General features: G+C 41.5%; 1 protein-coding gene and 2 long non-coding RNA genes across 7 annotated transcripts in view; 1 reads left to right on the top strand and 2 right to left on the bottom strand.

The window, feature by feature from the left end:
- Positions 1 to 2,305, bottom strand: LOC133206494 (uncharacterized). The gene is made up of 2 exons (XR_009723792.1): positions 1,273 to 2,305; positions 1 to 1,201 (listed from the first exon to the last, which is right to left on the bottom strand). It is a non-coding gene; the product is annotated as an uncharacterized LOC133206494 (long non-coding RNA).
- Positions 2,306 to 15,297: 12,992 nt separating this feature from the next.
- Positions 15,298 to 18,737, bottom strand: KCNJ11 (potassium inwardly rectifying channel subfamily J member 11). Its single transcript, XM_061380180.1, has one exon. It carries the CDS (start codon positions 18,514 to 18,516, stop codon positions 17,314 to 17,316), a length of 1,203 nt encoding a protein of 400 aa, XP_061236164.1. The 5' UTR covers positions 18,517 to 18,737; the 3' UTR covers positions 15,298 to 17,313.
- Positions 18,738 to 18,800: 63 nt separating this feature from the next.
- Positions 18,801 to 22,386, top strand: part of LOC133226671 (uncharacterized) — a 66,827-nt gene continuing 63,241 nt past the window's right edge. For all 5 annotated transcript variants that reach the window (XR_009729610.1, XR_009729607.1, XR_009729611.1 and 2 more), the window contains exon 1: positions 18,801 to 18,971. This is a non-coding gene — a long non-coding RNA (uncharacterized LOC133226671). The remainder of the gene's footprint in view (positions 18,972 to 22,386) is intronic.

Raw genomic sequence — 22,386 nt, 5'->3', positions numbered from 1 at the left:
AATTTGGTTCTCTCATCCATAAAAGAGACTAGAAGTAGTAGCCACTAGTAGCATGTTTCTGCCACAGTACTGGTTTCTCAGGAGCTTTTTAAGGATGGGAAAAAAATTAAGCTTACAGCTAAGTGAGAAAGTAGAAAGCTATAATCATAGGTAGATAAAGGACTGGAATATCGTGGGCACCATTACTTTCACCTGTACTCTGCTTTTCTCTGCTTTTCATTTGGGAGGTGATTATGCGAAAACTGAATGTAACTCCACAGAGAGACCGGTTTCAAGACAAAGATGCAGAGATTTGGTTTTGCATTTGGCTGGGATTTTGGTAGGAGGATGAAGGGGTAAGATTTGGTCAGTGTTGTACAAATTCATATCCTCCAGTGCAATATATGTAAGAAAAAAAAAAAAAGAAGTCCACTCTGTACTTTGTATAGATTAGTTTTTAACTGGATTAAACTGAAACTCAGCACAGTGACAGACGTCTATAGTTTTATTTTAACCTGGTGGGAAAGGAACTCGTTTAGACCTTGCCTGTGTGCACAACTTTGTATTTCGCTCAGAGGCCCTTGCTGTTTGCCCTCCACTTTCTGCTTTCTGGAAAGATGCGAAAAGGAATTTATAAAAAGATCCAAGTATCTTTTGTTCTTCCCTGGCCCAGCTGCCTCACTGAAATAGCTATTCACTAATGAGGTACTTGAACGCTCAATTTTCTATATTCATAAAAATACAAAACCAACTAGTTAAAATGCTACTGCAACAGCACTACAAGTCCTTGACAACACCACATGCTTCCCTGTCTTGTTCAAGTTCAAAACAGAAATCCTAGAGAAGGTAAGCACCCACAGGTTTAGTAACAGGTTTATCTATAGCTTGCTTTCTCTTTGCTTGCAGATTTTCCCTGCAAAGCCAGGTGCCAGCCATTTCAGGATGTCAGAATGGCTGTGGCAATGTGACTCTTGGGGAGATCCACAGGACATGGTACCGTGTGCAGCCACATTAGACTCTTCCATTTTGTAATTTTAACTTGCTTGAAAAAAACCCCAACCTTGAGGTATGGTGGCATTTTGTGCAGAAGCAAGGCTCTGAGCCATAGATTGTCCTTTTGTAAGTTGTGCAAAAGTAGGTAGCAGATGCCAGGAGATGTCCCTAAGGTTGGCCCCAGACGTACTCTCTCATTTACATCCTCAAATACCTGTTAGTTTACATCCTCAAAAACCTGTTAGTTTCTTATTTCCATCCTCAAATACCTGTTAGTTTCTTATTTACATTCTCAAATACCTGAAGAGGTGGTTGTACCAAGACAGTGAAATGAGAATCTCATCTGAAAACAGCAACACTCCCTGTAGTTTAATTACATTTCTAAAACTGAAATTTATTTTCTTTTACATAATGGGAAATAGAGAACTATCTTGAGTCTCGTTATTTATTTATGCATCCACAGATAGCCAATATCAAACCCACCTACCCTATTGTTTTCTAATGCCTTAAAATCTATACTTACCAGAATCATTTTCTATCTAACAATAACAGCACTTTTTATAATTATACCATCCAGTATCATGCTAAAGAACAGCTTGCATAGTTGCTTGTGTAGTAAAATACTGTATCAATGAAGGAAAGTAATTTTTTTTAGTTTTTCAGTTTCTAAACCTGGTGTACTTTTCAGTGACAAATGTAGGGATGGGGCAGCACTACAAAGCTGACTTCTCCATTCTTTGCACCTTTTCCATTGGTTCAGGTAGCTGTTTGAACGACTCCACAGTGACTGCTGATTAGTCTCTGCTGCAAATGATTTGTATTTACTCAAATGTGTTTCTTAACACATAATTGCTCACAGCTGGTATGTTCTAAGAAACTGCCTATAGAGCTGTTTCTGTTGTAGAAGGTGGTGGTGCATAGCCCTCATATCTTATTTCACACCCTCTCCTACAAGCTTTTTGCTGTTAATACTACATTGAGAAGAGGACCTCAATTTTTGTGCTCCCTATCACAGGTGGCAGTGGAGAAAGTAGGATGGAGGAATAGGCAGGCCTTCATCACCCTGCATCACATCAAGCTACCCTGTTGTATGAATACAGAGCCTATCTAGGAGGAGAGGATGGGCCATGGGGCACAGTCCTGTGCAAACTTCTGTGTATGGACATTTCCACAGTCACAACATGCTTCAGTAGCAAAGAGTGAAGTAACAGAGCCCATGCCTATTCTACAGGTAGTGCAGACCTTGCCAATGCAGTTAGTACCACGGAGAAGTGACAACATCAGTTATAACAGTGATTTTTCATGTAAGTTGCATACTGTTTCATCACTAGAGGGAGTCTAACACAAGCGTAACTGAGCATTTTTAAAGAGCAATAAAGAAGCAAAGAGGTGCCATGATAAAACAGGATGTCAAAAAACTGAATGATCCCTCAAGAGCCATGTTGCCATGTTTCAAGAGGACTTTTTTCTTTTTTTTTTTTTCCTTTTTTTTTTTTTTTCTTCTCTGATTATGCTGTTTCCTTTCGGGAGAGACCCTCATAGTGCAAATGAGCACTAAACTAGTGACACATTTCCTGAACACAGACAGCTCTCTATCACGTTTGAACTCCAAGTACAGTATACCACAACTGGATAACAACAATATGCAAATCACATGGTATTAAAAATAACCAAGATACTGACCAGAAAACAATGCTGTTTACAGCTGGAAACCACATCCCTCCTAGAATAGGATCCTACACGTTAGTGAAATAAAAAAAGGCAATGCTGTGCTATTTCTGTGACAAATACATCTGGAGGAAAGAGAAGTATACAGATGCCAACTCATTGTCACTCCTGATACTGCTCAAGGAACAGCTTCTTTGGAGATAACTGTTGTTTTATATTAGCATGTTTTTCCCCAGGGATTCTTAAGGTAAAAATGGCATAGATCAGATCCAGCTTAGGGATATTCACTCAGTTTCGGAATCTCCCTGGGAAGCACAATTGGCAATGAATAGGCAGGCAAACTGATAAACGTCATGATGTTAAATATGAGAACTGGGATCAAGTAATAGTGTGTTGTCATCAAGGCATGCCTTAAGTTTTTGATCAAAGTTTCCCTGTATCTCTAGTTTAATTGTCTGTGTGCAGTCTTATACTGCTTACTACACATAAAGCCCCATCTCATTTTCAACTACAATAATTATATAATTCTTAGTCTATATACCCCCTTCTATGCATTTTATTTTTTACCAAGGAAAAAGGAAAAATAAGTGCTTTAAATGTTCACTTATTTCTGTTCACTATATAAATTATCAAGAACTTAGTAAATCATATGCTATTCATAGTCGGAATAAGTATCTGTATTTCAACTTTCTGCTGTTTGCAATACTCAGACAAAAAAAGATAACCAGCCAGTCATCTGTCCTGATTTAGTTCAATCTACAAATAATAACAGCATCATCAAAATAGTCTTTATTAATTATTTACAGCTCCCAAGCTGCATTTTAGTTGTCTCAGTCTTTGGGTTAACAGCTGCCTGTGTTTTGGTTGGACTGATTGCTTTCCTGTACATCAAGCGCTATAAACCATGTAAGTGATTTACATTGTCTAAACTTCTATTTTGATTATATTACAACTTCTACATTGTAAACTGTTTTTGAAATTTTCATTCTAAGCTTAATAGGAGGCATAAGCCCCTACACCTTCCTTATTGCTGTTGTGATCTTCAGCTACGGCTTCCAAAAGCAGCACTCACATGCTTTTGTTCCCATTTGCTTAAAAGCAATATTTTCATTTGGTACTTTGGTGGCAACAGTCAGGCTGGGGATTGCTAAGCCATCTATGCTGTTATGTGGCACTGCAGACCTTCACTGGCTGGATTTGGGTTAGATTCTACCACTGTTTGCAGCCTCACTGAGGGGTGGGAATGACCAGTCAGCATCATATCAGTTTGGTCTCTGCCAGCTTATACATGCTTAGTAGGTTGTCTCACCATCTAGACACATGCTAAATATTTCAGGTGTACCTTAGGTTCCTCAGGACAAAGCCAAGGTTGTACCAGTGTTGAACCAAGTACGCACATAGTGTTCTTCTAAACTTACCAACAAATTGCAACATATTAGTTATGAAATAGAAAAATACTGCTGGAATTAGAGGCAATGCATTCACATATTGCCACAAAGTACTAACTGAAAAGATGCAGTTTGACTCAAAGTGGCTAATACACACCATCCTGGCTCCTGCCTGATGCACATTTCAGAACTTCAAAGTGCTAACTCGCAACTGCTTGATAGAGGCAAGGGAGAAGCAAGCTGCATGCCATCTCAAGTCTCTTCTGGCAGCATGCATATTACTGACTATATGCAGCAGAGAGAACAATTAGTGTCTGTTTCTTTTCATTGTTCTACTGAATTTAATGTGCATCTAGAAATAAATATCCCTTTTCTCCTTATAGTTCCTCAAAAAAAAAAGGCTTTCAAAGGAAGCATAAAAATGAAGCATTTGGAAGAAGTTGATTTGAATCACCACACTGTGGGCTTTCATTCCAAACTATTAGTACTGAACTTTTTATCTGAAGTATCCACAAGACAGGTACAAATTCTCTTCTGGAGTAATGTCCAATGTAACGCGTAATGCTGCAAGGGAAGAGAAAGCAACCTAAAGGGCCTGGAGGATCTGAAAGCTTTTCAGTTTCAGGAGCACATAGAAAAGAACAGCACTTTCATGGCTCCCCACACTGTTCATGTTTCTCCAAAGGTATGTGAGCATGACAGGGCAGAGCTTCTCATTGAAATCATCTGCATTGAGGGTATAGTTTCATTTGTGAAAGACAGTAGCTGTCTGGATCTACAGTTGGTGTTAAAACAGATAATTTTTCAAAGCAAGTGTCCATTTTAGTATTACCAAATTTTCATCTCACTGTTACAAGGATGGGTGGGATTTTTTGTGTCCAAAGCTGTGACAGTCAGTGCTTTTAACCCTGACACTCTCACATGAATACACAGTTATTCCTATATTCTCATACTTAATTGCTTTTGGTAATTCTATGCCATTTCTCCAAACAGCTGTCTTAACTGCTACACTCAGTTCTCCAACAGCTGGTAATTTCCCTCAAAGGCCTTCAGGAATGATAAGGATGTAAAGGATTTCCCTAGATATTATTTAAGGTATCTGGAAACTGTTTCTCCAGACAAGGCACAGTCTTTTCACAGAGACAGCATAGCCTTAGCCTCTCACATACTGTTGGTCATAGTCCCTCTATCTCTTGAACAAGGGAAGAAAATATCAATCAAAAACATCTTTGTTTTTTTTTCAAAGGTATTTCACAGCTGCATAGGGTGCAACTGTGAAACCCATCCTTCCCCAACTCTTCTCTCTTTGCCTATGCTATGAGATTCTTTGGGGATCAGGTGCTCTGTACCTGGGGGATTGGGGAACCTGCAAGTCAGCATCTTGCAGTGCTATACCATACCTTGATAAAATTTAAAGAAATTCAGAGGTTTGCTTTTTAGCCCTACCAACACTGGAAGCAGTGCAATATCTACTGGATATGCCAACTGCTGTGGAGGTGCTCACTTCAACTTGTTCATTCTTTCCCCAAAGGAATCAAACGCTTGAGGTATAAAGATGATGAGTAGCTCTCAGAAGGATCCTTCACAGACACTGAAGTTAAAAACAAAGGGTCTCTTGCTGATGAAGACAAAACTGTATCACAAAGAAAACCAAATTGCATTTACATGACTGCACAGTGCAGTTCCCTGCTGATACACGTTCAAAAAGTACTACAAAGAAATCACCATTTACAAGGTGACTTTTTCATCCTGTGTTCTTTGGGCAATATGTTTACGTTTTCCTCTCTGGTACACATGAAAACATCTGGAGAGGACTCAGTGTTGTTGTTAAACCTCTGCCATTTGCTTGGAGTCTGAGATCAGTACAGCTCTGTCCTAGATGTCTAGCTTTACATGCATAGACACCATGGAAATAGGGAGCTTTGAGAGGCCTGAATCTCAGGAGCAATAAAAGTCCTGTTCCTAATAGGATTTCACAGGCTTTGGTCACAAAATATCTCAGTTTTCTTGTTTAAGTTAAAAAAAAACCAAACAGGAATCCCAACTAGATGTGGTTGGTTGTCTCAAGGTGAGGGCACCTGCATAGCACTGCACATGCAAACCAATGCACACAAAAGAAAAATGTTCCAGATATAGATCTAAATCTAGCTTGAGGTCTAGATTCAGCTTGAGAAAGAGAGCTAGCCTGAGACTTTCAGCATCCACAGCATCTGCGTGCCTGCATACCCTACTGGAAACCAGGGAGCCTAATCCATTGAGCAGACTTGACGGTGTCTATCTCTCTGAAGGTTTCAAGAAACTCTTATAGGGAAAAAGTAAAATTAAAAATGGAAAAATAGCTCTTGGAGTTTGTGAAGTATTTTCCTGATGAGGTTTTTTTTTGATAGGGTGACACTGGTGCTTTATGAGAAAGTCAACAGATTGTTCTTCCTGCAGCAGGGAAAATGCTTGTACTCCATAATTCACCCCCTTTTAAATCATGCTGGCACGGCTGTTTTGGGGACCATGAGAAGGACCAGCATGGAGAAACCTGGAACTTCATAAGCCAGGAAAAATATAATAAAACATGTAATTACATGATACATTTGTTATAGAAGCCCTGCAGTTACACAAGTACTAAATTATTATAAATAAGTACATATTCATATCCTTAGGACTAGAGGTTCATTGTGTTTAAGCTGTCAAAAAAAAACATTAATTCTTGCACTTAATGTATTCCTTACTGAGACTGGATCCTCTTGCTGCCTGTATAAATAAACAGATATACAAATATCAAGACTATAAGGAGGTAAACAACCAAGTTTCTTTGACCTCCTTTTCACATCTTTATTTTCTTATCTAGCACAAGCAAATACTATACCATCTCTGTGTTTATGTGTGTAGAGTAAGTGATTTCTGCCTTGAAGAGATTCAAACCCAGTGATTACTAGAGGAAGGTATAATAAAGGATAATGTCAGACAAGAACTACCGGGCCACTCAGGCAACTGCTCCTACCTACAATCTGTGCTAAATTGCTTTCAAAGTGGTTTACAAAGCCTGGAGAAACCCATCACGAAAGAAATATTACTATGGCTTCCTGGTATGTGTAATACATCTATGGGTTCTTTCACTTTAAGGACAGTACAGAGCACTATTATGATGTAACTTGAGGGGGAAAATATTTTTTTTTCAGTTGTACAGAGTGGTTTGGGACAGGAAGGTGTAACTTATGAGTCTGTGCAAGCATCATTCAGCCCCAGGAGACTAGGGAGGATGCTGTAGCCCACACAGTGCTCCAGTAGATAATTTCACTTGGCATGTCATTTTTGCTACTGAAAGTCTCTACAAAAATTCCAACAAACTGGTATAAACAAAGGTTGAACTTAACTTGCATTTTTGCTTTCCTCAAGTTGTTTTCTCTCAAATGAGTGAAGAATGATATTCCCCACTATGAAATTTGCTTAAAGTAGAGGCTGGTAAAAATCAAGAGACAAAAATTGTTATCTTTAATCCAGCCATTCCATCACCATTTGCTTTCCAGGAGATACCACATCTGACAGGAGCAATTTCATTTTCCCTCTCTCCTCTCAACCACAAGATGTAATTTTGTATTTACTTACCCTGTTGTAAAGTTCCAGTGGCAAGAAAGCAATATAGCTTTTCAGCTTCGTACTTGAGGAGTGTTAGCATCAAACCTTTACCTGGCATTTACTGCTTAACTAGTTTGTTCTCAAACTAAAGATCTTCTCTTATTCTGTAGCAAAGTAACAGAATATTTCAGTAGGGTGAGCAGCCTGCTTGACAGAAGTGCTTGACTGCCATCTTGTTGATGGGGCTGATACTTTGGTCGTATCCTTGCTGGCAGAAAAACAACAAAAAAACCCCACATTCTTTCACCAAGAGCAAAATTTCTTCTTTTGATATATGCAGTATGACACACTAGGTATGCATGTGTGTAAGTGCAATGTCTTACTGAGTCCAGGTACAGAGCACTCAAAGAACAGTAGGCGCATACTTTTGTTCTGTGCAATTCTTTCTTCTGCAATAAATCACTCAACTTAGCATCCCAGAAGTATTTTACTGCAGCAGCTTTTTAATGGAAGACTTTCTGTCTTGCTTTAGCAAAGTCTCCTGTTGTCTCTGAGGTAAGAGAAATTCTTACCAGAAACAGTTCATAAGACTTGAACTTCTCATATCAAATTTTGTACCTTACAACATCAAGCATTGTATGAATGTATCAGAACCACAAAAATTGGACAGTTACCTGAAGCCAACCAAGCCATAAAAATTAATACTGGAGAAAATGGATTATATTTTTGTATGAGAAAACTATAGTTTTCTCCAAAGGCATCTGACAATATATTAAGAGGTGAGATTTTTCATTCAGCAACAACAGTGTGTAGAACAAGCCTTTCAGCTCAAGCTTGTGGGTAAACTATTGTTTTATTATTGTTTCTTATCTCTTAGAAGTTAGTTTAAATTTGGTTAGTAGTTTGCAAGTAGTCAAGCTTTTTTAGTGTGCCTGGATAAGGGAATAAGACACCCCACAAAGTTATTAGAGGTGTTGGATTCTTATCTAGAGTAGATAAAATCTTTAAGGAAGTATTTCTATTTTTCAGAATAGCCATCCCACAGTTATGCATTGAATAAACTATAAAAATTAGCTAACAAACAGAACTTTCCCCCTGTAACTCACTAAGGATAAAATCAAACCTCTCAACTAAAGCTGATCGGTACTCCTTAAATTTAAACTGTTTCAGAAAAATTAATGAAATGTGAGAGCCAGCCCAGCATTTTAGCCAGCATCCTCTGAACTGCATCCATATATACTTTTTTTTTAAGTCAGTAAGAAGACATCTGTTGGATTTAACACACTTTGGAGTAGTTTCTGAGAGTCAATGTGAAAACTAGCGATTACTGAATATTGAGTAATAAGAACAAACTACCAAAATATTTGTGGAGTGGTGTACATGTGGCAATACTTTTTAATGCAAGATTGTCGCTTTTTCTCTGGATACATTAAGTTCTGTTATGATAGGTCAGTATAAGATTATTGCCATTGCAACAAATTGTATTTCTTCCTACTTTACGGAATAACCTAACAAACAGGGCTGCTAATGAACTGTGACTGCAAATCAGAGCCACACAGAACCTTTAAAGTATTAGCTTTATAACAGCACAAAACAGTCAAGGCCACTCTGATAATATCATTCCTGAGCATGATTCTTGCCTCACCAGTCAAGCATCACTGGAAGGTGACAGGACTCTAGGTTTGGGATCAGCAATGTGTGTGGAGAAGGGGCAAAAAAGTAGGCATCGTGTATATTGTCTGCTGCCACTAAAGAAGTTGTCCCCAAGTTACTTTTTTGCGATAGGGAAGTCACCTGAACGAGGCAGTAAGGGATCTCTGGCAGTCAAGGCAGAGGTTCACAGAGTTACAGGGGTTTTTAAACACTCAAGTTTCACACTGGGCCTGCTCAAGGCCAAGTCCAAACAAGGGGAATAAGCAGGTAGGGAGTTATATTTATGCTCTTCCCTTCGGGTAGCTATTTAATATTATGGGACATCAGTGAAATGTGAAAATTACAGTTTAAATAGTAGAACACAAACCACTCAGCTGACACGGCACCAAAACCCCTCCATAAATGTGTCAAGAGTGCACTCCATAAATGTATCAAGACTTTATTTCATAAATGTGTCAAGACTTTTATCCTCTTCTCTCTGAAAAAAATAAAATCAAGGATTCTGGTCAATCTAGTCAAGAAACAGCTACCATTTTGAAAATTAAGTGTCTTACAGCACATCCAAAGGCTAGTGTGGACATGACACTTCAGTGCTGTGTATCTGGAGGAGGAAGAGGGCAAGATTAATTCCCTGGTTTAAGGGACTGTTCCCAACTGAAGAAGAAGTAGAAAGTAAGGACTATAAGGATGGATCCGTTTTCATTCCCTGTGTAACTTGCAAAGCAAAGAATGTAGGATCAGATGCGAGGTTTCTACTGAAGATGAAACTTTTGAGGATGCCTACATTTTAAAACTTGATTGAGCTTCACTTAACAAAAGAAATGGTGTCTCTTCAGTGAAGACAGATCTGCACATAGCAGTACAAACACTTGTGATGCCACTGAATTATCTTGAATGCTAGTATAGTAATTGAACTGCTCTGACTGCGAGTCAGAGGGCTATGGCATGCTGTGGAACTTTAACTTATTAACTTATTTTTTTCCTTAAATGCTGTTGAAGAACACAACAGAAGGAACATAATTTTCAGGCTATGTATAGTAATGAGCAAAATAGGTAGGAAAAAACCCTCCAAACAAATAAAGGAATACAGCTTTGCCACAATTAAAAGAAGATGCACAAAAGAACAGTCTTTCGAACTGAGTGATCAAATATCAGTATCAAATGCACCCATTTAGTAAAGCAGGTGGATTCTAAATGTAAAGATTTCAGCTCTGGATGTCTAGACAACACTTGATAGAAGAAAACCTGCAAGAAAATGATGGCTACTTTCTACAGAGACATTTCAAAAGATAGAGACTGTCTTTGGAAAATAGCTGTTTACTGCCTATAATTCTAGATAAATGCTCAGCAAGCATGAGCTTTCTCCATGGTGCGTGAAGCCAGTCATGTGTTCTTTAAAATCAAGCCACCCTTGCATATTCAGTGATCAGCACACCCACAGAGTACTAGTCATCTTCTAAAACATCCCTGGGGATGGCTGCATAGGGTAGCTTCTTTACCCATAAGGTCAAAATTTACCACTATTTTACATAAGGAAGCTGCTCTCTGGGCACTCCACTCCAACAAAATTCACGCAGTCTTCCAGCTCATCTCACTGCTCTTCCTCACCCATCCCATGAAAGAAGCATTATCTTAGTAACTTTTTTTTCAAGTCTTACAGGAGAGCTAACAATGCTGGAAAAAATGCACCTGGGACCAAGGCAGGATACAGAAAATACTGTTCGCATTACTTCTATGCGCTTACCAGGAGGCAGCAAGAACTTAGAATTATTTAGGTTGGAAGAGACCTTAAGAAAATTTCTTCACCAAAACAGTGGTCAGGCATTGGAACAGGCTGCCCAGAGCAGTGATGGAATCACTGTTCCCAAAAGTGTTCAAAAACCATGTAGATGAGGCCTTTAGCAGTGTGGTTTAGTGATGGATTTGGCAGTCCTGGAGTAATGGTTGGGCTTGATGATCTTAAAGGTCTTTTCCAAACTAATTGATTCTGCGATCATTGAATCTAGCCATAATATAGCACTACCTTCACCACTAAACCGTGTCCTTAAGCGCTATGCCTACATATCTTCTAAATATCTTCAGGGGTCAGCTGCCCATCCCATTAACGTAATAGTATCAATTCCTAAGAGGAAAATCCTGGTGCCAATGAGCTCCCTGGCAAGCTCTCTTGGATATAAAGCCCAGGACTGAACAGGGGAGCCTGATCTAAAGCTCACTGAAGCCAAGGACTCCTGCTGCTGGAATTGATGCTCACTGTCAACCTCTGCGCTCAGCTCTGCCCAGGAATAACATTATTGTGACTATAACAGCAGCAATGCTATTTGTACACTTTGCCTGTCCTCTGCTGGGCAGAGAAAGCATAAATGCAAAACAATAAGCAGGTATTTGCTACTTAAAACAGTCAATGAGTCAAGGCTAAGGAAGGAGAAGGGCAGCTCCCACCTCCTGTCATAGCACATAACAGCTGTATTCCTAGCTCAGGGCCTCACCACTGTTAATGGCAGCAGGGGCAGAGAGATGGGGAAGGATGGGGTGGGATGCTTGATGCCAGCTGCCAGGGCAGGCACCAGCACCTCTGAAGGGAGGAAAAAGAAAACACGTTCCTCTGTGAGGCCACTACTACAAAGCCTCTGGGCCTCCTCCAGTTCAGACAGGATTGATTATTTAAGGCTACTCAGGTTTGCAGTAAGGGAGCAAGGTAGCAAACTTCTCATGGAGTTCCAACTGCATTTAAACTCAGTAAGTAAGTCTGGCATAAAGGTTGACGGGGCAAGAAGTGAAGAGGGACCGATTTTTGATTGATGAGGTTATGATTTTTGAAAATTACTTTAAAACTGAGTCATTTCCCTGTGATGAGTCTTTAAAGTCACACTATGTATTCAAATAGGGGAGTAAGCCAGGAAAACATGCAGCATATGATCCTCTCCTGTAGGCACCCAGCAGTGCTAAGAGCAAGATGGAGGCAGGAGTATCTGCAACCTCTCAAGAATGTCTTCTGCTCTTTTAATAGTTCTCCTTGGGAGGGTGTGGAGGTTTGTATCACATATCATTCTCCTGTTGCTGAATCAAAAATAGTACAATGATTCATTTTTTACAGGCAGTGAGACAGTCACCAGCCACACCAAGCACACGTTCCACCGCCTGTTCTGGTCCAGTTTACCCAAGGTCTCCTTCACACAAGGGTCCTCTCAACTCAAGCAGCAGTTTTGCTTGACCAAGGTCTGCAGTGCTGATTAAATCCCTCTTTCTGCTGCAGTACATGCTTTCAGCAGGTTGGCAGATTATGTCCTTTGATCAAAAAATCCACTGAAATAGGTGGGATTTTTTCTGCTGCCTTCCAGGAACCTTGGGTCATGGCTGGTGGGTTTGAGAAGTCCACCTTGGAATTGGGAAGCTGGCCCTGGGTGAATGCAGTGCCACACAGGAACATGCACTGCAAAGAGCATTGACTCTGCTTACTTTTAGTAGCAGAGAGAGAAACACCAGAGGCAGAAAGTTGTAACCAGGGAGCCTAAAATGCAATGATTTTGAACCTTCTTTTCTCCTGAATCCTAACTTGAAGAGCTAAACCATTTTCCCTTCCACAGGGACCTGCAGAATGAACAACAGGGAATATAATCTATGGTAGTTTATTAATATCCAGTTCCTAGGAATAGGTATTTACTTGCTCTGTACAAGGAACCCCTGTGAAAGTTGCAAGCTTGGCAATTTCACAATGGATATTAGGTTTCCAATATCTGTTTTATTTTTGTATTTTATTTCCCAAAGCATTCTTGTGCTTTATCTCAAATGAAAACAATCTGTGCTAGCAGACCTACAATAATTACCTTTAGGGGTGACCAATATACAAAAAAAAAAAAAAGAGTGGAAGAGGAAGGAAAACATAAAGAAACTTCCCTTTTCAATGAACTACTATTCATTAGATTGATATTATTAACTATTAATAAATAACTAATCACTAGGATCAGTTGCCACAGAGCCCTCCTAACACTGATTCCAACAGGGCTGTGCTGTGACCTGTACCTTGCTCAACATGAAGCAATATTTACCCACTGGATTGAGCAATGCAAATCATGTCCAGCCCACAGTCTCGCCTTACAGGGATGACTGAATTTTGACATTAACCCCACTGCTAATCTATGCTAGCACGTAAACCTTGGCCTTGTTAAAGACTTTTATACCAGCCTCTCATATCTGCTTTTTAGGCCTCTGATCTCTTACCTCGGCATCGTCAGACCTCTGCTGGTGCAAACAGCTTCAAAAGAAAATAGTTTGTTACTTCTTGACATTGTCTTCCCACTGTGTCACTTGTGGATTTAAATACTGGGTTTTTTTGTCCCTCACCTTCTTCTGCCTTCATATGCAGCCTTTTGAGTTCACTTCTGGTTTGTATCTATTTTACAGGGACATTGTCCTACTGAAGTATACTGCTATAATACTGTACTTATCACGTGCTTTGCATGATAAAGAGACAAGGTCAAACCTTGTTATACTCTATTTTGCATACATATGCCACTTGATTTCATTACGAAAAGCAACATGAAACTGATATTCCCAGTTGCTGTGTTCTCACCAGCAGTCACTACAAGTATTTTAAACTGTGGCATATAACTTAAGTGTTCTCCAGTCTCTATTTCTGATAATAAGTTCTGTGATCCTTCTGTCCATCCAAACAGCTTAACAAATTCCAGTTTGAATGTACTAAACAGTGTGGACTGAGTATAAACTGATAATGACCTCCAGACTCTGAATCACACGAAAGCAATTCCCATGGACACAGCTGGTTACACCAGACCCTAAACTCAGCAATCAGTCTCTACAAAACCTGCAGCTTCCCATTTTTTGTGTCCATGTCCTCCCCTCACTCAGGGCAAGCTGCTGAGCAAGTAGCCTCCTACTTCCCTCACACTGGTTTCTGTGCAGAGCACATGTGGAGAGGTACCGGCAGTGGAAGTCACAGCACACTCCGCTAGCTGTTTGGCAGGATCCCAGGTGCAATACCACCTACCAAAAAACGACATAGGCTGAGAAAGAAAGTTCAAAAGCCCACTCACTTTGGACAACTGTGAAAAATGCAGCATTTGCCCATCGCTAAGAATGAGGACTTTTCTACATCAAATGACAGCGCTGACGTCTTCTTCAGAACCTTCCTACAGAGAATGGGGGCGGTCAGCACAAGTACCACTTGAAGACAATTTCAGATATTTGCATTCCCAAATACTTTGTAAATGACAAAATAAAAGATCCTCACAAAGAAGTAATATCCCTAGAACAAAATAAATACACTTACTCTTCCTTGCTCTACCCCCAGAATGCTTCTGAATATTTTAAATGGTGAAAGGACAGAGGGATTTAAAATTACAAGATTCCTGAATTCAAAATCACCAACACTTTGACTGACGTAATCCACCACGGTGATTTTAATAGTACAAATCCTGCCTTAATCATAATATTATGATGCCTATTTATTGCAAGACTGCAGGAAATTGTGCAGATACCTGTAAAAGAAGTAACAAAAGGTGGTCCTGAAAGCAGCCCAGCGAATACAAGCTGTTTCCTCCAGTCTTTCCCCTCCATCTCACAGTGAAGAAATGGATTTTTCTACCTCTCTGTTGCATAGATTTCCCTTAGGGAAAAAGAGGCTTGCATCAGCTCCTGAAAATAGTTGCATGGTAGTGCTCCTGAAACTGCTTCACATTTGGGTCACATCTTGAAAACAGCTTTAAAAAGCTACCAGAGCTGAAAAGGTTTTATGTGAGCACCTCAAGCTGTGTCTTACACATTGAAATAGGGCACTAAAGAGACTAGAGAGAAACCAATCATTTCAAGTCACTGGAAAGCTAACTCCAATATTTTGTCTGTGACTCTAATAAGAATAGAGCAGTGGTATTGCGACAAGTGATAAAGAACAATGAACTTTCAAAGGGACAAAGGTGTCTAGGAAAGGCAAACAGCCCTACTGTAAGTGCCCCTCTGATAGGCAGTGGGAGATGGAACAGAAGCACTAAAAGGGAAATCTGGAAAAGAATGTGACAGTTAGACTCAATCTTACAGAAGAAGTTTAATCATCAAAAGGATTTAATTATTCCCTACTATATAAAAAAAGGTAGTTTTATGATTACAAATGTAAAATAGGCCTTTCCAAATTTTCTTTGCTGACTGCTTGTTAATGCTAGTTTGACTGTCTTTTCATTGTGAAGCATTACATTTTCAGAGCTGTTCACAGAATATTATTGGTGTATTGGGAATCTGAAATCTGAACAGGCATATATTCTTTTAACTCGTAGTCAAAAGGTCTTCATAAACTGAAATATATAAATATTGAAAATAGAATTACTATTTTATAATTTTAAAACAAACTTTGAATTTATCCAAACATTATTTAATTTTATTATAGATGCCTTAAAATTTTCCGTAGTCAATATGGAAGTTTTGTCATGCTTTTGAATGAGTTTGGCATATTGTTACACTGACACGGCATTCAAATATTTGCCGCATTATTGCTAAAACAAACCATCTAGGTGTATGCTGTGAACTATGCAAAATACAAGAACTTGATACTAGAAGCTCCTTAAATAAGTTGGAAGTAACTTGGTGCCTCTGCACAGCTTGTAACCAGGTGTTGGGTCAAATCTGTGATGCTTATTTAGGTTTTATTTGGACAACGTTACCTTTTTTTAAGTGGCAGTTTGCCCTGTTAATAGCACACTGCAGTTAATACTGCTACTATATCCTAATATCGCTGCATAGAAATAAAATTGCTGATGTTACTAATATCCCCAGATAGCGGATTTGCAAGAGTATGTAAAAGGAAATCACTCCTCTTGTCACTGCGGAACTGAGGGGCTGAACATGGCTCCTTCAGTGTTGCTGGTAAATACTAGATCTTGCATTCTGCTAAAAACCAAGGCAGGCACTTGCTGTGTAGGGAGGTCAGGATGTAAACGGAAAGGGAATAGTTTCCTCAGCAGGTGTATGTTTGGTGACAAAGCATCCCGGAAGCGACCACACTGTCTTACGCATCTCTCCTTTCCTTAAGCACAAGAATCTGGACTTCTTTTACAAAAAGGAAAGGAGTGAAAGGTTTTGCTTACTGCATGCAGACAGAATTCCAGCATTCAGCACTGCCCTTTCATTTAAAGTATCTTTGTCTGTTCCCTAATTATCCAATAGTATTCACTCTGACCTAGGGGAGAGATTAGATTATTTTTATTGAGATCCTATTGCCATGTGGCTCTCTGTGTGTATGTGTGTGAAGTTGCTTCTCTTCTTTTAGAAATCAGAATACAGATTTTTTCCTATTTATAATTAATGACAGCTGTTTTATTAACCACTACTCTTTCTAAAGGCAAAGCATTGCTTACCATCAGAAATGTACAGTCCAAAAAGGTATTCCTGAATGTTTTCTTTTGGAAGTGTAAAGGGTTATAATATAAACAAAAGCAGATATTCAACTACATTTCTTTTGCATGTGATAGGAGTGGCTCCATACAATATGGACAAAGCAAATCAGGCAGTTAATTTCTTTGAGACATAAAGAGCATAAAACAGAGACATTTCCAGATCTGGTCTTGTATCATACATAACATTGCCTGACCCTTTTGTTATCATTAAAATCCAGCCTACTTTATTAATTATTCATATTTTATTTTGCTATATTGATTGTTCAAGTTAGAAAAAAACAGTTAAAAACTACTGACTTGAGGACACTGCAAGACCCTAGGTACTGCAAACTCTGAGGATAAATATACATTTATTTTTTGAGAAAATACGTCATTACCTGCAGATGAATCAATGCAAAATGATCGTGCAATTAAATACAACAGTCTCAACTGAAATTTAAAGCTGGAGACCATGTTTTCCCTACTCCCAGTGCTGATTGAAATCTCTCCCACTTAAAAAAATAGAATTAGCTTTAGATTTATCCCACAATAAATAACATCAGAACATACCTTGTGCTACCAACCTGAATTTAAAAAAAAGTAAGAGGCCACCTCAGTGTTTTGAGTTTATGGGATCTTTCAGACACAAAGCCCTAACAGAGTTTCCCAGTCAAAAGGCATCAGGAAGGCTCATCGCTTAAGGTAAACTTGGGCTTTAGTTTCACAGACCTCTTCCTTATTGTGCCTTTAGGGGAAAACGGCATGGTATCCATAATGCTCTTGTCCTCCTCCAGCTGCCTAGCAGTACACGAAGGGGTGGGCACTTTCACTGTGTTGCCAAATTTAGAGTAGTCCACAGAGTATCGCCCATCTTCCTCTGCCACAATGGGCACAAACCTTTGACCCCAGAGAATTTCATCTGCCAGGTAGGAGGTTCTGGCTTGAGTGGTGATGCCAGTGGTCTCCACCACCCCTTCCAAGATGACGATGATCTCCAGGTCCTCATGGTGGTGAAGGTTTACAGGGGAGATGTCGTAGAGAGGACTGTTCTTGTCTATCACGTGGTAGATAATGAGTGGTGAGACGAGGAAGATGCTGTTGCCCCCCACAGGGTTCTCCATCTGGATGTCTATCTGGTTGAGGGGCACCACCTCCCCCTCCAGGCTGGTGGTCTTCTTCACCACCTGCATGCGGATGGTGGCGCTGATGATCATGCTCTTCCGGAGGTCCCCCACCCGCAGCATGAAGCAGAGCTTGCCCTCCCGCAGGGCGATGACCGCGTGCTTGCTGAAGATGAGGGTCTCAGCTCGGCGGTGGGCTTGTGAGGTCTTCATGAAGATGCAGCCCAGCATGATGGCATTGATCACCAGCCCCACGATGTTCTGCACAATCAGCACCAGGATGGCGGCGGGACACTCCTCTGTCACCATGCGTCCCCCAAAGCCAATCGTCACCTGCACCTCGATGGAGAAGAGGAAGGCAGAGGTGAAGGAGTGGATGCTGGTCACGCAGGGAACAAAGCTGGCCGGGGCCCCTTCTACCCCTTCTCTGGGGTCACGCTGCAGCCGGGTGCTGTGATCCAGGTCTCCGTGGGCGAAAGCGATGAGCCACCACACCATGCCGAAGAGCAACCAGCTGCAGAGGAAGGACATGGTGAAGATGAGCAGCGTGTGATGCCACTTGAGGTCTACCAGGGTGGTGAAGACGTCCTGAAGAAAGCGTCCCTGCTCCCGGATGTTTTTATGGGCCACGTTGCAGGCACCGTTCTTGCCCACAAAACGCGCCCGACGCTCCCGTGCGCGATACCGGGCATGATCCGGCACATCCTCCGCCAGCCGGGTCAGCACGTACTCCTCGGGGATGATCCCCTTCCTCGACAGCATGGCTGCCCGCCGCCGCCGCTCAGCGCCGCCCCATGCAGCCGCCGCTCTGCCGGGGGTGGGAGGGAAGGCACGGCGGGGGAAGCAGGGGACGACCGCACCACGGGGCCGAGCGGGCGCACGGCGCCGCTGCAGCCCCCGCCGTATCCGGGCACGGGAGCGCGGCGGCCGCCAGGCGGCGCCGCCCAAGTACGAGTCGGCGGTCGGGAAGCGGCGTGGGGAGCAGCGGTCGGCCTCTGCTGGGCCTCGGTATTGCGGACCCCGAGCGGGTGCTGGCTCCTCGCAGCGGAGGGACTGGGGCTGAGGCGGTCCCACGCGCCTGTGTGCGGAGGAGCCGCGGGTACCGCCGCGTAACGGTCGTTGAGCGACGGTGGCAACGGAAGGCGGTTAAAAACCGTCGCCCTGCAGGGAAGGGAAGGGGGAATCCGAGTCCCGGATTGCTCCCCGGTGAGCGCTGGGTGCGTTCTTCACCTCTTTACCTCAGTGGTGGTGTGGGGCTTTTCATTCTTTTAATTACTATTATTTTTTCCCCTGAGGAAGGGGGAGGTCTGGCTTCGGCCGCGGTTTCTGTGTTTGTTCCAGGATGGGTTTTCTGGCAGTACCTGGATTCCTTCCGTTAGCAGTGGCGGAAGTTAGTGGGGTGGTGCGGTTTCACCACACACAGGTTGGGCAGTCGTTCTGTGAAACAGAACACAAAATAGGACTGGGTTGGTTTTCAGTGGAAAAAAAACCCTGAAATTCACTTGCACATCTGTCTTTCTGGGAGTGTGGGAAAAGCGTTTGTCTGATGAGCCTGGCAGGCAGTGGGAGGAAATTTGCCTGAAGAGGCCAAGTCCAGGATGCGTGGTTAAACAGAGACCTAGAAGTAAAGGGTCTCAGTCCTGCTCATAAAATTTGCTGGAGTTATTTAGCTTTGACCAAGGAAGGATTTTTCTGACAGAAGGAGCTCATGAAACGTGAGCTCTGGCTGCTCGGGAGAATGTCTGCTGTGCAGATAGCGGTACAGCTTGCAAAAGAGTGGTCTGTCTGCAGATGGTTAACCCACACTGGCAGAACCGTCCAGACAGACATCAAAATCGCCAGCGAAAGGGGACAGGGAGCTAGGAAACCTGTGTGTGGCAGTGTGATGTCTCTGTGTGTGTACATACATGTGCATGTGGAGGTATCTGTGGGACAAGGTGCGTTATTTAAAAACACTGTTATGTGACTGCTCCACTGTTAAATAGCAGTATTCTCATTCATGTGTTTACCTACTCAGATTTAAATATTTGGGGTTTATTTCAGTTTAGGCACCAGCATTGTAGAATTGCTAAACCATCCTGGGATATTCCGGATATGAGGTTTTTATTTACTACCAGTGCATTCATGATTACATTTTTCTAATTGTGTGTGTCCATGGGCTTTCTCTTCAGTTTTGGCTCCGAATGCTTTGGTACACACTGTAAGCAGTTACTGGCATTGGTTGCCTGGGCAAGGCAATTGCACATTTGATGGTTGGGAGCCAGCCAGTTGGGGCTGAAATCAACTTTCACCACCTACAGCTGCTTACAGTGGCTCACCTAGGCACTTCAGAACAGTAGTTTTAAGTAATCACTATCTGACCTCTCCGAGCAGTTGTTATAAGTCTTAAAAGATCACTATTACTTTAGACTATTGCTACTTTTTATGTATGAAGAGTTGTGTGTCCTTGGACACATTCATTACTTGCAGAGGGGTCAGTTTCCCAATATTACATGCCGTCTCTTGTTCTGGGTCATGTTTGTTGCTGCTTTGATAAATAAAATTAAGATAACAACAAGATGCCCTAGCACCTGGCCGCCATGCCACTGAGCTTAGCCAAAGATATCTTTCCATTTTCTGTATTACTTTGTGAGCTAGACATTTTTTGTGTGCTTACTGTGAATGTCACCTACACCTACACTTAAAGTACATGATTTATATATATAACTTAAAAAATGGTAATTTTTTTAGTTTTTTTCTAAACATTTTAAAATCCACAAATGTCTGAAGAAATGCGGAGATTTCCTTGTCAAAAGTGTGGTTCTCCAGCTGATGGCAGCTCATAGTTACTTCCATCATTTTGAAGTGAGCATAAAGAGGCTCTATAACACCGTTGCAGTTCATAAGTATCATTTCACACAGTTTTGCAGAGATGCACCTTAAGTGTTCAAGAGGCAGTCAGGTCTTTCTGGCCATTTCTTCCTTACTCTTTTTCTAATCGTTGTTTTATTCCGTACCTTTTCCTCCAGAGGGCGGTAAGTACGTGGATGTGGAATGAAAAAAACCTGTGTTGGGCAGGAGTGTTTTAAAGGGAAAGGTAAATTGCTTCATAGTCTGGTGCTAGGCCTGATGCATGGAGCCTGCTACAACAAGGGGTGTTTCCTGAACAGTCACCACACTGGCTTTAGGGATCCTGAACTCTGTAAGGCTAGAAGGGTGTTCCCTTGTTTCCACTTCTGTTCTTTATTGGGACTGTCATTTGCCACTTACTTCTTTTTCTTCACCTCTGAGCACTTATTTGCTGAGATAGGACAGCAAAGCAAGTGGCTTCAGCTGAGGAATTTCTAGAGCAGAATTAAAACAAGCCCTGTCTTTGTGGATCAAGTAACAGATACTTAATATAAAAAAGTGACAGATCTTCTGAGTGAGCCAACATATTTGTGTTAAGAGCTGCTGAGCAAATTGGGCTCACAGGAATGAACAATCCCACTCTGTAGTATAGAATCTTGGAGGGTAACTTTTTCCACCCACAAAATAGGTTTTACATTTGAATACTCCCCTCTGCTCTGAATTATCCAAACTTTAATGGCTATCAAATAAGATACTGCTGTAACTTAAATTAAAATTTAGTTGGCACTGTGGTGTTACTCTGCCTTTAGAAGCAGACCTTTCTTTCAAAGGCTGTGCAGTGTTAGCCTAACATGAATTAGCCTCACAAATCACCATTCTGTGAGAGTGGGTAGACGGAATAAGAGATCCAAGCTGGTTATGCAAAGCCAGAGGGGAAGGCATGAGCAGAACTAGTAAGAGGGCTAATGTAGCAGGCGTGCTATGTTCCCTCAGAAATAAGTAGAAGGGTATGAAATAGCCACACTAAGACAAGGGAATAAATGCTATAAAGGTTTTTGTATAACAGGAGCATTTGTAGAAAGAAAGAAAAAAAACAGACTCAGGTTGCGTCTCCACAGGCAGCCTATCCCACTAACACCTTTGGGACCCAGCCAAGACCCATCCCAGAGGAGGAATGAAAGTCTGGACATGGCAGCTCCCCTCAGCAGCTTCACATGGCTGCTCTGGAGCTGTCTTGCACCCATTTTAGTACAGCACTTTGCTTAGTAATGCTTCACTGCCATGCAAAATACATTTGTGAACCTGATTTAATAATGACTTCTGGACCACCTTCCTCAAGGTAACAGCTTTAATGACTCAGATAATGGCTGTGAGCCTCCCACCATGGAATAATTTTCTTGGATACTGCTTCTGGTTATGGTGAGACTCTAACCCTTTGGAGTTAGGGGGCAGGAACTCCCTGGGACTTGGCCCCATATAAAGCAGACTAGATAAAACATGCTGAGGAAATGTGAAGTGTATTCTGTCCAAGTGGCAGCTAAGAGGCCTCCCTGTTCACACATACTTATCCAGCAGTGTGGTACCATTCAAAAGATACATAACTGGTGGGTATGAACCAACCCTTCCTCCCCTCCTGCAATGCTGCTTTGTGAAATACAAGCCCCACTGATGATGGAAATGTATGACACTTGTACTTTGTGTTCTTATTTCTTAATACCTCAAGATGTAATGCTGTTGTCTTAGTGACATGCTGTGTCCTTTACTCCCTTGCATTCCTTTCCAGGTAAGATTGTCAGAGGCTTG

This window comes from Neopsephotus bourkii, unplaced genomic scaffold, assembly GCF_033783945.1.
Source record: "Neopsephotus bourkii isolate Nb327-2 ecotype Australia unplaced genomic scaffold, CSIRO-AGI_Nbou_v1 NB_1792, whole genome shotgun sequence".
In the NCBI taxonomy this organism is placed as follows: domain Eukaryota; kingdom Metazoa; phylum Chordata; class Aves; order Psittaciformes; family Psittacidae; genus Neopsephotus; species Neopsephotus bourkii.
Note: the sequence above shows the minus strand (reverse complement) of the source record. Positions and strands in the feature narration are given on the sequence as shown.